This window comes from Microcaecilia unicolor, chromosome 9 (genome assembly GCF_901765095.1).
Source record: "Microcaecilia unicolor chromosome 9, aMicUni1.1, whole genome shotgun sequence".
NCBI classification, from domain to species: Eukaryota; Metazoa; Chordata; class Amphibia; order Gymnophiona; family Siphonopidae; genus Microcaecilia; species Microcaecilia unicolor.
Genome location: NC_044039.1, coordinates 97,248,051 through 97,265,496, shown reverse-complemented (window position 1 = coordinate 97,265,496; position 17,446 = coordinate 97,248,051). Strand labels below are relative to the sequence as shown.

Below are 17,446 nucleotides of genomic sequence, written 5' to 3'. Positions count from 1 at the left end.
AGTTAGAAAAACAAGTTGAGCAATGAGTGAGTCATGCCAGGTGCAGAGAAAATAGGGAACTAGCTGTCCAAGAGAGGAGGGAGACTTTCCTGTGAGCAGGGTCTTGCTTAAGATTTGTGATCAAGCGAGCTAAAGACAAAACCATGTTAGCAAGATAGAAGCTACTCATTAGCATGAGCCAATCAGTGACAACCATGACATTAGCATAGATCCAATCAGGTATATCTACTGTCATATTATCCATATCCTGAGGGCACCTATAAAAATCAGGGTATTTCCTGGTTTAAGCTAGAGAGAAAAGGGTTGGCACTCTCTCTCCAAGGGAAACCAATGTGTCCAGCAGAATTGACAAATTACCTAATTGCTTTCCCTTGTAAAACCTCTAATTGGTAAAAGAAATTATAAAAGATTAGCAAATATTTAACACCTGTTTGCAGCTTATTATATTCCTACAATTAATTGATTGTACATGCCTGTTGTCAATCACTGATTTGACTTATACCTTAGCAAATAAACTCCTCATTCCAAATGATGATTTGTGGGCTTCACTTAATGATGAAAGGCTGTAAGTATAAATGCTTTTGCTATATCAGGCTATCTTTCGCGGCATTGTATAACTTGTAACCTAAATCCAGTTTGTCATAAGGCTGGTATCTATTCCTTGCCAGTGCTGAGAGGCGGACTAATGCGGGTCCCTTAGACCTAACGTCTCTCTCAGTGGTAATTCCTCTTAGAACTTCACAACTCCCCGATTACCCCAGTACTAGTGCTATTCAGAGATGGAGTCAGATTAAGGTCACTCTAGCCTTCTTGGGGGGGCTCGGGACCCCCCAATTCTCAACAATGTCAAAGTTGGATTTAGACGTAATATCAAAAATGCCCCTTTACATATTGTTAATTTGTATGTTATTGTTGTAGTTATATGCAATGTTGTTTTGACATAGACTCCTAAAGAAGGCCTGTTGAGCTGAAACACGGCCCTATTGAGTCGTGTTTTCTTGAATATTTTCATTAAAGGACTTTAGTGTACCATTTTTTTTTGTCATCTCCACTGTGTGTTTGCATCGCATAGTATGGAGTTTGTTTCTTTTTTGTGCTCCAACGGGAACAATAACTAAAATTAAAAAAAAAAAACTGTTCCAAAACAAATATACTAGAACACTACCTCCAAAGCAGAATATACACAATAATATCAAAATTAAAAAACATGTCCAAAATTGGCGAAAAGTACTTCGTTAAAAAAGGGCTCCTGTGATTGGCAAGTTTAGTATATCATCCTTCTCTGGTGTGAGGACAAGGCCGTAGATCGATCTTCTGTTTAAAAATTGCAGGAATACCTGTATGAATCCAAAGTATGGTGTATGCATATGTTTGTATATATAAAATTATAATTCTTGAATATTCCCTTAATGCAATTGTCACATGCTGCCTCTGTGTAAAATGAAGACTTTTTTTTTCTGTGCAGCCGTTAGTTGTAAGGTTTTATGCAGGGGTGAGTTAAAATGTTGAAATCCCTCACTAAAAATAGTCACCTCCCATCTCTCCAGAAAAACTCCCAAAGCTCTTTTATTCACCCTCCAAAAATACATAAACAAAAATAAAACTTGATACACAACCGTGAATATACCAATCATCGCCCAACAGAAAAACCATAATATAGCTTCAACGAAGTACATGGGTCATTCAAATCCAAAAGAAAGCTTGACTAAAAGCCATGTTTTCACCTATTTCTGAAAGAAAAGAAATCCTGCTCCTGTTATAGCTCTACTGGGGCAGAGTTCCACCACCAGAGTCTAAAAGCTAAAATGGCCAAACACGAGTCTGCAGTTTCAGCTGCATTGGAACAGTTAAGCAGGGAAAGCATGTGAACATGGCTCATGGAATTTTTCAACCCATGTGTGTGTGTGTGGCTGTGCTGTCACTGTGTGTCTTTCTCTTGGAGGAAAGAGGGTAGGAGATAGGCTAGTCCTAGTTTAATTAGCATAGGGAGCCATGTTGATTCTGAGAGAGAGGATTTGAGGTCTCAAGACTTTGCTTTCAGCACTTCTGCGCTTTCCTGAGTAGAATTCTTCTGCAGGCTCTGGGAAGTGGGAAGAGGTGATGGGGTGGCTGTGGGGGTAGTAGGCAGTTTGAAAGGAGCAGTTCTAACTGTGTGACTGTATCTGTTTTTATGCTGTGGAAGTTGGAACTGCTCCCATAGAAATGCAATGGACCTTTTCATTATGAGAGGTGGACTTATTTCTCTGCTTTGTCTGACCTGGCCCATTTTGAAATTCCAATGTATTTTCACCACATTCCAAGTTTGGCTTCTAGTGTTGCTTGTGCCTTTTTGGATGCTATATCAAGCACCCTTAAATTTGGTGGTGGTGGGGAATTATTTTGCCCCTGTACATAACTTTTTTTTTCTATTCCCTCATATGTAATTTATTCCAGCTTCTAACGAGATAGAATAAAAGGTACTCTGATAAGAGAACCCTATGTTTATGGTTTTATTTTATTTAATATATACAATGAGAAAGGAATAGTAGAAAGAGCAAATACAGAAGAGAAGGATGTTACTACAGATGTCAATGAGCCATCAGGCAACTGTCATCACTCAGGCGAATACGAAAGTGTTCCTCAGAAAGATGGGGCTTTTAGGAAAAATCTGAATGCCTGATAGGAAGGCTCAAGTTGTATCATTGAAGGCAGACAATTCCAGAGGGAAGGGGGCAAGCCAGAAAAATGCTGGTTCCTTGATTCATAGTGGGCCAGCTTTGGATAAGGAATTTGGAGATGTTGATAAGAGAATGGATAATATAGCGCCTATGTGCAAATGGTGAAATGCTCTCTTCATAGAACACGTTGCTGGTTAGCAGCTTCACTTCCTGTTTGGTGTTTTACATTAGTTTTTGTATTTCTTCTGATCTTAGATTCCTAGTAAGGACAGTTCAGTTACTGGAGCAGATGTGGGTTTGCTGTCAGTCCTTCGGCCCGAGCAGACTGTTAACACATGGTACCTTCAGTCTACAGATGGCAGTGCACTCTGGGCCTCAGTTGTTATTATTCCATATGGAGAGAGAGGTAAAAGCTTCGTCACATTTACATGCTTTGTTTCTAAAAACACTTAATTTTTTCAAAGAGATGTGCATTGTTAGTTGTGTTAAGTTCTTACCAGTTTAAACTACAGTTTTTATCTGGGGAATTTAAATGGAGAAAGAGGGTTGCTGGTCAGAAATCTGAACTGCGTCAAAGTTGGAACTCTTCCTCTTAAGCTTTTTTTGTAAGAAGCTTTTTTTGTGAGTCATCTATTCGTAACCTGTCCTGCAATAGCTGAAGGTACCGTATATACTTAACTATAAGCCAAGAATTTTGGGCCCCAAAATTGGAATCTCGGTTTATAGTCGAATCAGAAGAAATTTCTGTGACCGGCACTTTTCTCGCTTCCCCTCCCCCTCCCCCCCCCCCCCCCCCCATGCTGACTGACATTTCTTATCACTTCCTTCTGGCTGCTGCCGCCGCCATTGACAGGAAAGTGAAAGCCAGATGGGTTGGTGTGGAGCCTTGAGCAAGGCCCCACATCAACCCAGCTTTGCTTTCATTTCTGTGTCAGTGATGGCAGCAGCAGCAGCCAGGAGGAAGTGGTAAAAAATGCCCGTCACTGGAATGGAGGGGGTGGGGGAAACAAAAGAAGTAGCAGTCACCTGCAAGGGGTGGGGGGAAGGAGAGGGAGAGAAGAGGCAGTCACTTTGGGTAGACAGTAGTGGGAGCAGGGGAGAGGGAAAAAATGTTGCACACAGGGGTGAAAGGAAGAAATGCAGGACACTACAGGAAAGGAATACTTGAATAATCCCCCCCCCCAGCTTAAGCTTCAGTTAATAGTTTTCCCCCTTTTTTGTGTGTGTGGGGGGGGGGGAACTGTTAACTAGGCTTATACTCGGATAGGCTTATATACAAGTATATATGGTACTGTAGTTTTAAGCTGTTTTACTATTGGTGCTGATTGCTGAGTGGTGCTCAGCATGCTAGGTTGTTCTTAAAACACTGAATTACTGAATTAAAGTTAGTTAGGGATCCTTTTACAAAGCCACAGTAAAAAGTGGCCTGTGGTAGTGTGGGCACATCTTTTGTGTGTGCTCCTGGGCCACTTTTTACCGCTGCTGGGGAAAAAAGCCATTTTTTAATGTGCCGGGAAGTGGGCCTGTGCAAAAATTAAAATGTGTCCGCCTATTTACAGCCTGAGCACTTCCCCCAGCCATTGACTTAGCGGTAAGGGCTCACACGCTACCTGCGCAGTAACCATGCAGCACATACCAACATGGCCATGCTGCCAATTACTGCCGAGAACGTTCCTGCGGTAGAAAATAGAAAAATATTTTCTACCGCGGGATTCAGCATTCGCCAAACTCAGAATTACTGCCGGTGGTAGTACCGATTTGGCGCGTGCTACCCATCTGTTAGCCCTCCCGCAGCTTTGTAAAAGGTGAGTGAAGGACAATTGATGTTTTTTCTGCAGCTGTTATGTACACTGCAGTGTTGCTTTTATACAATCGATTCAAGCTGCTTTTGTTTCTTTCCTTTCCTTTCCCTGCAGACCCGATCCCTGGAGGCTGCAACCTGGAGTTTAATTTGGAAACTGACCCCAATATTTATTTACAATATAACTTATATGAAACCACTATTAAGTTTGCTCCAGCCAATTTAGGATATGCCAGGTAGGTAAAAATGCTGTTGTGGGTGGGTGTTATTTATTTATTTTTTAAATGAGTGTAAATTAAACTGTTCAATGAACAGTGCACTTCTTTGCATTAAGATTCAGCATCTGAGTTTATAGTTTAATGCTTTTTAAACTGTCGTCATGGAAAAATATTTGGAGGTTAAGAGATTTGGCATAACTGATAATGTGTGGTAGTAGCTGTTTATGTTCAGCAGTGTGGGAAAATCCATATTTGTTTTTTATAAACTGGCAAGCTGTCATGGGTACTACTGAACAGAAATACCCACAATCCAGAAACTTGCTGGATATTTCTTAAGCCCATAATTTTTTGATTGATATCTCCACACAAACAATGAGATGTATTTGATCAAGATGGGTTTTTTTTTTTTAAAAGCTATTTTCACTGGGAGATCCTGCTGTATTGGAAGATGTGGGAGAGTCTTCCGTTCTGGGATTGGAGGTTTCTCTGTCTCTTCCCGCTGCCAACCCTCCCCACCCCCCCTGTGAGGCCTATTGAAGGGCTTTGTAACTTTTCACTGCCCTCCATGGGGGGGTTACTTAATTAATAAACAATACTGTGCCTGAATCTGCCAGAGAGGTAAAATCTCTGTCTACTATGTTTCAACATTTGTTATTGATGGTTCAACCTTATAACAATACAGGTAAATTTGGTATTATGGTAAATCTGGTATTATACAACTGAGAGTAACACCGCATATTTGTATATTGCAACAATAACAGTTATCATCAACCTGTTTTTTGTTTTTATCATTCCATCCTCCTATCCCACAAGTCCGACCCCCTAAATTCAAAACATAAAACATAACATGACCATATCCGTAAGGATCAACCTTTGTACATTGGTGATGGTCATCTAAAACAACTCTTTATTATAACCGTGATACATCTCTATCAGGCACTTATTTTCCTACCGAGATCGCTAGCCGCACATCCATCTAGTTCGACCTGGGCAGGCTAGTCTCCAAGGGCTTGTGCTCTGATAGCCCTCCGAGACTTTTCCTCTTTTATCTCTGCATTTTTGTTAAGAATTATGAACCCATCACCTTTTTAACCATTTACCTTTAACCAAATGTTCCAGTTTTCTCCCCTCCCCTCCCTCCTTCCCTCTATGTCCCTAAAATCTGTTTACTAAAATACAAGATTTGACTTCCTTATTAGATATTGTTAAGCTTGATATTGCAAATCAATTCCAACAAATAAAAGAAGATATTAAAGATTTGCAAAGCTTTAAGACATCTACAGTTAAGGACAAATTATTTCTTCATAGAAAGATAGAACAATTTGAAAATTATAATAGAAGGTTACATTTACAGCTTCTGAATTTTCCTAAGCCGGCTGGTGTCCTTCCTGGAGACTTATTTAGGCAATATTTAATAGAAGTTCCTTCATTTTACCTCTGAAACTATACCTTCTTGGAATAAAATTTACTTACCTATTTTTTCAAAAGAACTAGGAAATGGTGGCCTGGGAACGTCTCATGTTAAAGAAGGCGCTATAGACTTGAATAATTTTGTCAGCTTTACTGGAAGAATCAATATTGGAAGTAACAGAGAGAATTACCTTGATTATATCTTTTGTATTTGAACAATATCTTAATAATGTGATAGGATTCTATTTTTGGAATGCTAAGACTCAGTTTCATGGTCAGAAAGTTTGGATGTACCCTGATGTCACCAAGTCTACTCAAGATAGGAAGAAAGCTTTTTTTAGCCATGAGACAAGAGGCTAAAGATATGAGAGTATCTTTTTTACTATCTTATCCATGGAAGTGTTTAATTAAATATGGTGGGGCTCATTTGTCTTTTTTTCCCCAGAATAATTGTAGCCCTTTCTAGATGGTAAACGAGCTCCAGGTTTAAGTTGGACAATCAAAAAGCAGCGGGGGGGGGGGGGGGGGGGGGGGGTTAATCCTCGCTAAGCCTTTACTTTTCTTATTTTCTTCTCAGACTCCCTTTGTTTTTTTTTTCACTCCTCCCCCCCCACTATTATTGTGGGCTAAAAAGGCTTAAATATTTTTTTTCTTCTTTATTAGTGTTGTAAGAGCCTTACAATTATATTTACTAAGCTGCGCTAAAGATACGCTAAACAGTAGCGTGAGCTAACCATATAGATGCCCGTAATATTCCTATGGGCATCTACACGGTTAGCACACACTAATTTTTAGCATGTGCTAAAAACGCTAGTGCAGCTTAGTAAACAGGGCCCCTATTGTATAATTGTCTTTGGAATTTTCCTGATTATGTTCTTAATTTTTTCCTAAGAGTCTTTAAAGTTAATTGATTACAAAATATATGCTCATTTTCCTGAACGAGCAGATGCTTGTTTAATGTTGTTTTTTTAAATTATAAATAAATATAAAAAAAGTTATTTTCACTCCACAATAATCTCATCCTAATAAAAAGAGAATGAGATGACTTGACTTTTTTCATACCTTATCACAAAATGTTTGATGTTAAACTATGATAGCCTTTTTCATAGGGAAAAAGTTTTGAGGCAAGTTTCCTTAAAACATTGTAAGAGAGGGGGTTTTTTTTGGGGGGGGGGGGGGGAATTGGAAGCTAAGGGTGAGGGACTGGGGGATTTGGTAGTTTTCTTTCCTTTTGTTTGTAAAATTGAAGGTATATACTGTTTGTATACTGCTGTGGATTTGCACTCTTTGTATGCAATTGTTTCTATTTCTTGGTAAGTTGTAACCCAATTTTTAATAAAGCTACCTTCTTTAAAAAGAAAAATATCTTAGGACCTACTTATCTTGAGCAAAGTGAAAATAGCAACTGCTTCAGGAAATGTATGAGGAAAGACTAAAGAGGTTAGGTCTCTTCAGCTTGGAAAAGAGACGGCAGAAGGGGGATATGATTTGAGGTGTACAAAATCCTGAGTGGTGTGTAATAGGTAGAGGTGAATCGATTGACTCATTCAAAAAGTACAAAGACCAGGGAACACTCAGTGAAATTGCATGGAAATACTTTTAAAACAAATAGGAGGAAATATTTTTTTACTCAAAGATACCACTTCCTTGTTGCTGGAGGATATGGTATCAGCAGTTAGCGTATCTGGGTTTAAAAAAGGTTTGGACAAGTTCCTGGAGGAACAGTCCATAGTCTGTTGTTGAGATGGACATGGGGAAGCCACTGCTTGCTCTGCGATTGGGAGCATGGAATGTTGCTACCAATTGGGTTTCTGCCAGGTACTTGTGACCTGGATTGGTCACTGCTGGAAGCAGGGTACTGGGCTAGATGGACCATTGGTCTGACTCAGTATGGCTAATCTTTTTTTTTTCTTATGTTAAACAATATGGAAATGTGTGGAAATAACCTCCTCAGGCTGTGTCATCACAATGCTTCCTCCTAATAGAGCAATATTAGCATATAATGTAGTAAATTGTGCTGGTTTGCTCTGGGACTATTATGGTGAGGCATTATCACTCATTCCTGAAAACTTTTATTTCCTCTGGTTTTCAAATATAACCTGTTGAGGAGCTGAAGGGTGCCTCCCCCCCCCCCCCCCCCCCCCCCAGTAGTCAGCCATGGCGACTGTTGATATTATTTTTCCCTCTCTCTCTCTCTGATCTGCATACACTGTTCAGATAGGAAATGACAGCTAACTGCTATGGTAACAGCAATTAGCGTATCTGGGTTTAAAAAAGATTTGGACAAATTCCTGGAAGAAAAGTCCATAGTCTACTATTGAGGCAGACATGGGAAGCAACTGCTTGCCCTGGGATTTGTAGTACGGAGTGTTGCCACGATATGGATTTCTGCCAGGTACTTGTGACCTGGCTTGGCCACTGTTTGGAAAACAGGATACTGGACTAGATGGATCATTGGTCTGACCTAGTACTGCTACTCTTATGTTCTTATGGATCTTGCACATTCAAGCAAATAAATCTTTGAAGATAATGTTCTGGTTCTTAGGTTCTTATGGATCTTGCACATTCAAGCAAATAAATCTTGAAGACAATGTTCTGGTTCTTAGGTTCTTATGGATCTTGCACATTCAAGCAAATAAATCTTGAAGACAATGTTCTGGTTCTTAGGTTCCCAGATTTCCATAGACTCTTTATCTGAAAAGACTTTCTGTTGCTTGTATTAACCATGCTTACTCAAAGTTTTCTCTCATTTTAGAGAACATAGTCAGCTTTTTCAGATACTGCTGATTATGGCTTTTACCACAGGTGGCTTGTAAGGGACATGGGGCCATGTGCAGAGTGGCAGTAATGGGGCTGGAGCCATGGTTTGGTCTTCTGCTCACCCAACACTCGCCTAATCCTCAAGTTCCATCTCCTTTCTCTCTCTCTCTCTCTCTCCTCCACAGTGTGGCCCAGGGAAGGGAACAGCTAGCACTAGTAACTTCTGCTTGTTTTCCTTAATGCCTTCTTCCATGTTTGAACTGTGCGTGCTGAGAACTGCATGATTCAAGCACCGTGCTGAACCACACAAACAGGAAGTACCAGCTCATGTTGTAGTGAGAAGAGATGAACCAGAACTGCAGTAGCAGAGAGTGGGCTCTTGGGCAAAGCAAGGCTATGTATAATGAGCATACCGACCCTGGCTTTCACTGGTTCCTGGGCTCAAGGGTCACAAGTCCTGTTAGCTGTATCCCGAGGCTGCTGATTTGTAACTTCAGCTCACAGTCAGATCATTGTATCATAAAAACATCCAAAAAAGGAAAACTAGAGTAGCGTCTTGCAAATACTTTCCTTAGCACCCTGCTTAAAGAGCTGTCATCCTATGAAATCAGACAGCAAGTTCTCCTTCTCTCTATTTTTACCCAGTTTGTCATCTTAACAGATAGAGCTCCTCTATTTTGCTGTTTCTTTTTCTGCTGGAGTATAAGTGCTTTGTTCAAGCACCAAGTCTTAAACCCAGTCCCAGTTTTAAAACTATTTGAGAGAGTATTATCAGACTTTAAGGATGGTAAAGTCTTAGCTGTAATAAGCCCCCCCTCCTTTAAAAAAAATCAAATATCTAATTAGACAATGTCATCTATTCTGCTAACTCTACAGTTTCTCAGTAGCACCAAAATTATTGTGCCTTGTCATGTGCACCAAGAGATCCTTTTACTAAGCCACTCTAAAAAGTGTCCGGCGCTGCAAAATAGCACGTTGGTTTCCCACATGATCCAGTCATTCTTTATTGCAGTTCTAAAATGGCCGAACTTCTATTTGTGCCATTTTTAACGTGTGGCCATCACCATGTGAGCCCTTACTGCCACCTGTTTATTTATTTAACACATTTATACCCCACATTTTCCCACTTAGTTGCAGGCTCAATGTGGCTTACACATTACCGTAGAGGCAGGCTCCAGTTCGGTAAAATACAAATACACAATATAGTAATAGGCATATAAGAAACATAAATAAAAGCAGCAAAGAAATAAAGAGGGGGTGGTGATAAAAGTCCAATATGGTCCATAGTTTTGCTGTGTTGCAGGAAGTAGAAAGTTAATTTGGGTCAGAAGGGTAGGCCTTCTTAAGTTGGTTTTCAGTGACTTCCTGAAGTTAAGATGGTTGTGGATAGTTTTCACGGTTTTGGGCAAAGCGTTCCACAGTTGTGTACTTATGTAAGAAAAGCTGGATGCATAAATTGATTTGTATCTAAGTCCATTGCAGTCTGGATAATCAAGTTTAAGTAAGTTCGGGATAGACTGGTGCTGTTTCTGGGTGGTATTTTTATTTATTGCACTTGTATCCCATATTTTCCCACCTATTTGCAGGCTCAATGTGGCTTACAAAGGTCTGTTATGGCAGTGTCATAACAGGGAAGAAATACAATTGGTGTAGCAAAGAGATAAAAGAAGACAAGAGGATCTGGTTATGCAGCTGTACAGTGATTTATAACGTTCAACATGTATCCAGGAACTTCGCCATAAATAATCCTGTGGACCAGTGTGCAAACCTTGAAGGCAATACATTCCTTGGTGGGAAGCCAGTGCAATTTTAGAAGGTGGTAAGGGCTCATACGTTAATCGTTGGGTAACTGGATAGCGTGCTGCAGTGGCCATGCGCTAGCCAATTACCGCAGGGCGCCTCCGCCCTCCCCGCACTAGAAAATAGAAGTTATTTTCTAGCACGGGAATCGGCACACGCTGATCTCAGAAATAACACAGGATGTCTCGGGGCACTCTGCAGTAATGCTGATGCAGCGTACACTACCTGTTCAGTAGTCCTACCGCCCCTTAGTAAAAGGGCCCTTAACTGAGTCCAGCACTTGTGGGATTGCGTCCCATCTACCAGCAGGTGGAGATAAGAGTACAGAATTGTGTCGAAATAGAACCCTTTGCAGCTTCTGGTTTGGCTTTTACTTAGAACTTCTGAACTGATTGGTGACTAGTTTATTGGATGTTAGGGGGTAAGAGCAGTGAATTTCTGTGGAGAACGGCTGCTGATATCGCAGTATAATTGGTCTTTCGGGGATATACCTGGTGGTACTATGTCCTGCTCCCTCCCCCCCCCCCCCCGCCCCCCCAAACATTTTCCTTCTACCTTCTCTACTATAGATAACACTTTCTGACAGAGCAGTGTTTGAAAGAGTTGGGGCGGCCTCAGAGGATGTCTGAGTGCACAGAAATCCCTTCTGTTTCTCTGTCTTCCTCCCCCCCCCCCCCCCCCCCCCCGACTAAGGTGAATGCAGCTGTTAGTGTTATGTCTCCAGTAGATAGTGACAGTTGGACCGTGCAGCTCCTGGCCTAGTTGGTGAACTGGTTTTCAGTTCAGTTGAACAGAGGAGTACCTCATTTCAGGTTTTAAGCCTCATTACATTATAAAAATGGGGCATAAAGCAATTGAATTGGACCTGGAGTAGAGATGATACTCGGAGTCTGAGGGCCCAATGCACAAAAAATACTGGGCCAGCAATGAGTGTTTTCGACTGGGTCCAGCTGGTTCAGTGAGCTCGGTATTCAGCGGGCAATGCACAAAGGGACTTTTTCATGTTTGCAGCAGCAGACGAGAGGCCTAATCTGTTTAAATGACCAGATCAGTATGTAAATGTGCATTCTGAGCGATGCAGAGAAAGGAACGCCTACCTTGTAATGCTGACATTTTTACGGGCGGTCAGGAGCTGTCATTGTATGATGGTGGCTTCATGGCGGAGACGGGAAGGTGGTAGAACTAGAGGACATGAATTGAGGTTGAAAGGGGGCAGACTCGAGTAATGTCAGGAAGTATTTTTTCACGGAGAGGGTGGTGGATATGTGGAATGCCCTCCCCGAGGTGGTGGAGATGAAAACCGTAATGGAATTCAAATGTGCGTGGGATAAACACAAAGGAATCCTGTTTAGAAGGAATGGATCCACGGAATCTTAGCGGAGATTAGGTGGTAATGCTGGTAATTGGGAAGCGAAACCAGTGCTGGGTAGACTTCTACGGTCTATGCCCTGATCATGACTGGATAGGGATGGGCTGGCGTGAAAATTTTAAGGGGTTTTGACGTTAGCTTCAGAACTTAGTACAAGAACAGTGCTGGGCAGACTTCTACGGTCTGTGCCCTGAGAATGGCAAGGACAAATTAAACTCGGGTATAAAGTATCACATGCCATGTAAAATGAGTTTATCTGAAACTTACAACAACAACTGAGAGAACAGGGGCTAAAACTTGAAGATTTGGAAAGCAGATCGCGAAGGAATAATGTTCGCATTGTGGGACTTACGGAACAATTGCCGGAGCGCAATCTGGAGCCATGGCTGGAGACTTGGTTGACAAAAGAGCTGGCATTGACGGATTCGGCGGGCCCGTTGGTAATTGAGCGCGCACACCGCGTGGGAAGGAAACTGGAGATAAATGCCAGGCCCAGGGTAATAGTGGCAAAAATCTTAAACTACAAACATAAGTTGGAGATTCTTCAGGGCTTTAAGATACGTAGAGATTCATTGAAGTACGGAGGACAAAATATACTGATTTTTCAGGATTATACCCAAGCAGTACAGGAACAGAGGAGAAAATTTCACCCCATATGTTCCAAGTTGGCGGAAAAAAAGATAAAGTTTGCTCTACAATTTCCCGCGAAACTGCGGGTGCAAGTGCAAGATCGCTGGCAGACCTTTCAGACAGCAACAGAGGCTGAGAAAAAGCTTAATGAGCACCAATTACTGGCAGAGTCTTAGCGGATGATAGGCTCTCAAAGTGGAAGTTTGGAAAGTTGTTTGATTGCTGGCCTTCTCTTGCTGTGGACGAGGCATGGGGGCTGGTGGTGGCAAAGAGTACAGAAGCAGTGGAGAGGGGCAAAAGAAATGGCTGGATTAATTTGGTTCTGATGAAAATCATGGATTGCCTACTGGTCTAATATTATCTACTAGAGTGTGAACCACCCCCCAGCTTAAACAGAGTGAAACAGAGCCTTATAGTCCATTTATTTAATACTGGGCTTCAAGCTGGCTGGCAAAATAATGGTTGGACACTACCTTAATGACGACCCCTTGAATAACAGGCGCAACAAATATTTCAGCTTGATGTAACCATTCTGCTGATGGAAGGTAGCAATGTATGCGCCTCCACGAGGGATCAGGAGAAAACATCTCTTACTGGGATAGCAGGAGGCTGACAGGTTCAATTTGAGATTGGACGTTTGCAGAATGAATGTTCATTATTAACAAAGTAATGGTAGTGAGATGAGATGTTATAAAATGTTTAATTTGTTTTGGATTTATAAATATAATGTATTGGTCGCCATGAAAAGGTTTAAGAAAATTAATGGCGATCAAAGTTTGCAGAGTTGCAGGTATTGAGACATGACGTTTGCTCACTCACGCTCACTCTGGCTTAAGTCGGGGAGAGCGAGAGTCCTGATAAAAAGGTTAAAAATTATTACACCTGCTAAATTAGGTAAAGCGGGATCTATGGGAGGTTCCTTGCAGAATATATTTTGCACAATAAGTGAAGTGGAATGTTTGAGGGGGTGAGCCAATGTTCTGGTTTAATTGAAGGGCTCACATTTATGTTCAGGTTGGTTGGTTGGTTGCGGGGTGAGGGGGAGGCGTCAATAGTGACTAAGATCTCGCAGAGGGATAGTAGGGGAATGAAGGGGATTTGGGAGGGGAAGTATTGGGGAGGGACGGGAAGGGGGATAGGTGGGATATTTAGTAATGTGTACCAGATAAGAAGATTAGGACTGAATCAGTTGCAGAAGCGACTTAATATGAGGCATATATTGATGAAACCTTTGAAATCCTGGAGGGGGGGGACCAGAGGCTGGGCAGGTTTCCCCTCAGGCACGATGTTAAATAAGAGGGGTCAAGTAATATTCTTTTGTAAGGTGCATGGTTAAGATAGTTACGTGGAATGTGGGGGGTATTCACTCCCCCATAAAAAGATCTAAAATATTGCAGTATTTACAACGTATTAAGGCAGATATTGTGCTTCTGCAGGAGACGCATCTGACAGATAATGAACACGCCAAACTAGCAAAATGGTGGGTCGGGGACTGTGTGGCCTCAGCGGCAGTGGGACGGAAAAGAGGAGTAGCCATTTTATTCAGAAAAGGGGTGGCATTGCAAATTAACAACATTGTGAAAGACCCAGAAGGTCGTTTTATTTTCTGCCGAGCAACAGTAAACAGACAACAGTTGCTCCTGGGTAGTATATATGCACCAAACCAACTTGACCAAAAATTCTATAAAAATTTAATTACAATTTTGTCCCAAATTGAAACTATACCTTTGGTACTAGGGGGAGACTTTAATACGGCTTGGAATCCTCAGATGGATAAATCAAGCCCCCCGGCAGGGCAAGGGGTAACGAAAATGAGGGGATTGCCAGATTTCTGCTCAATGTTGGACCTGATAGATGTATGGCGAGTCCTCCATCCATCAGACAGGGAATATACACATCAGTCCAGAGCACATGAGACTCATTCTAGGATTGACTACTTGCTAGCCTCACGTGCAAGCTTCTCAGATGTAGTTGAAGCGGAGATTGGCCCGTGTATAATTTCGGATCATGCAGTAGTGTCGATGACATGGAAAGGGGGGACCCAAGGGAGAAAGGGAAGAGGTTGGTCCTTCCCTAGCTATCTTTACAAAGACGGGAAATTTGAGGAGTTCCTTGTAAATAAGTGGAAAGACTATTCACATAATAACGACGAGATGAAAGATAGGGCTGGTTTATTTTGGGAAGCTGCAAAAGCGGTACTAAGGGGGGACATAATCAGTTACGTTAGTCACCATAAGAAAGCCAGAGATAATGAAATCTTACGCCTGGAAAAACACCTAGCTGGTTTACGGAGAAAATTTGGGAAACAGCCTACTTCTCAGAACAGACTTGACATAATAAGTGCTCAGACTGCGCTGAATACTTTACTGCATGATAGGGCGGTTAAGTCGCAGGCATATTACAAATTTCAACTTTATAGACATGGGAATAAAGGGGGCAAAATGCTTGCGAAATTGATTAATTCTAAGAGTGTATCTAGACATATCTTAACTATTAGAGATGATGCGGGTAAATTATGTCACGCAGATGAAGAAATAAGAGATGTTTTTCAGAAATTTTTCCGACAACTGTATAAGCCAGGAGATGAGAGTGGAATTAGCGAAGCCCTTTATTTAGAAAATGTCTCGCTACCACATATATCACAGGAAGAATGTAAATTTTTGAATGCTCCTATTAGTAGCGATGAGGTGAGCTGGGCCATAGGAAGCTGCAAGCTTGGTAAAGCTCCGGGCCCGGATGGATTAAGAGCAGAATTTTACAAAGTATTGGGGGATTCTATAGTTTTACCTTTAACTGCAGCGTTTAATTCCTGGGTAGAGTGTGGTCAGATGCCAAAACATCTCAATTTAGCTCAAATAATAGTATTGCCTAAACCTAAAAGAGATCACACCCTAGTAACATCTTATAGGCCAATCTCGCTTCTTAACCACGAGGTTAAGCTTTTTGCAAAGATCTTGGCGAATAGGTTGAGACGCGTACTCCCAGGTATTATACACGAGGCACAGGTGGGGTTTGTTCAGGGAAGGTCGGTAACTAGGAATCTTAGATGTATCTTAGCGTCCCTAGAACGTCTAGAGAACACGGGTGACCCAGCTATTATGATCAGCTTTGATGCTGAAAAAGCATTTGATCGGGTGGAGTGGCCTTTTTTGTTTTCTGTCCTAGGAAAATATGGATTTCAGGGGTGGTTTACGAGGGCGATAACAGTTTTATATGAGGCACCGCTGGCTAGATTGTGGGTGAATGGGTTGCAATCCGAAGTATTTCAAATACAGCGGGGAACTCGTCAAGGCTGCCCACTTTCACCCTTACTTTTTGCACTATACATGGATCCTCTGATCCGTGATATCTACTCATGTGCGTCAATTAGTGGGGTGAAGTTTGGCGATCAAGAATTTAAAGTAGCAGCCTTTGCTGATGATCTGCTAGTGGTGCTCACTAAGCCTCGGGAATCACTGGCAGACTTATTGGAAATATTCTTAGAATTTGGAACATACTCAGGATTTAAAATTAATCATGACAAATCAGAGGCACTGGCTATAACAGCAGAGACCCGTAGTACATGGGTGGGACAGTTTCCCTTACGTTGGGTGGAGGGCTCTTTTCGATATCTGGGGGTCCTGTTGACTACAAGGACAGGGGATATACAAAGATCCAACATGCAATGGCTGCTAGAGAAAACAAGACAGCAGTTGGACGCCTGGAGGGCGTTGACACTGTCACTGTCAGGACGACTGTGCTTGATACGCATGGTAATTCTTCCTAGATGGCTATATGTCATGCAAACATTGCCAATAAAATTAGTACAGAAAGATATACGATTGTTCTATAGATTGGTGACGAGGTTTTGTTGGGCTTATAAAAAGGCAAAGATACGGTTGCCCTTACTATTGGGGGGATGGAAACAAGGTGGGATAGGACTGCCCAATATTAAATTCTATAACATAGCATGTAACTTGAGACAGGTACGCGATTGGATTTGTCTTTCTGAATATCACACACCATTGGGCATAGAAAGGGAATTGTTTAAACCATTTCATTTGGTCTCGCTGCTGCATGGGGATGGTCCATCATTGGCACAACTGAGAGGTAACTCTGTTCTGTTGGGACCGGTACGAGATGCATGGAGGTTTTTGGGGAAACTTCTGGGAGGGGACCCTCAGGTGTCGGAACTCTTAACGATTAGAGGGAATCCGATGTTTGGACCCGGTCAGGAAAATTCAGTTTTTGCGCGTTGGGAGGCACAGGGCTTTAGCAGTCTGGAGACAGTGGTAAGCCACACAGGAGAGCTTCAACTCTTAAATCATCTGATCCCTCAAGAATTAATTCGATGGGGTGACACCTTTGCACATTGTCAGTTGAAACACTATGTTAATTCTCTTAATAAGGTGTCACTTCAAATCCGTTTGGGAGAAAAAATTTTAAACTTTTTTGCTGAAGTTTCAAATGAGGCTCCCTCCATCTCGAATTTGCAAAAGAAAATTTGGTCCCTAGTACCTGGGAAAGATCTAGCTCAGCTTAAGAGGCGTTGGGAGGTAGATGTAGGCCAAGATTTAACATCATGGGATATAGCAGCACATCTTAAGAATGTAACACACTTAATTACTGGTGCAGGGTATAGGGAGTGTGCGTACAGAGTTATACATAGAGCATACTTTTCGCAAGTGCAGCTCTACCGTGCGGGGGGAATAAGGACGCCCACTTGTTTGAAGTGTAACCTAGCCGACAATTCTCTATATCATGGGTTTTGGGGATGCCCGCATATAAGATGTTTTTGGAAGAGGGTGGTGGCTTTTCTTTC

At 41.8% G+C, this 17,446-nt stretch overlaps 1 protein-coding gene across 2 annotated transcripts in view; it reads left to right on the top strand.

The window, feature by feature from the left end:
* TM7SF3 (transmembrane 7 superfamily member 3) overlaps window positions 1-17,446 on the top strand; it is a 117,153-nt gene that overhangs the window by 59,159 nt on the left and 40,548 nt on the right. For both annotated transcript variants that reach the window (XM_030214544.1, XM_030214542.1), the window contains exons 3-4: window positions 2,913-3,063; window positions 4,574-4,694. In XM_030214544.1, coding sequence (XP_030070404.1) covers window positions 2,913-3,063; window positions 4,574-4,694 — 272 coding nt within the window. The remainder of the gene's footprint in view (window positions 1-2,912; window positions 3,064-4,573; window positions 4,695-17,446) is intronic.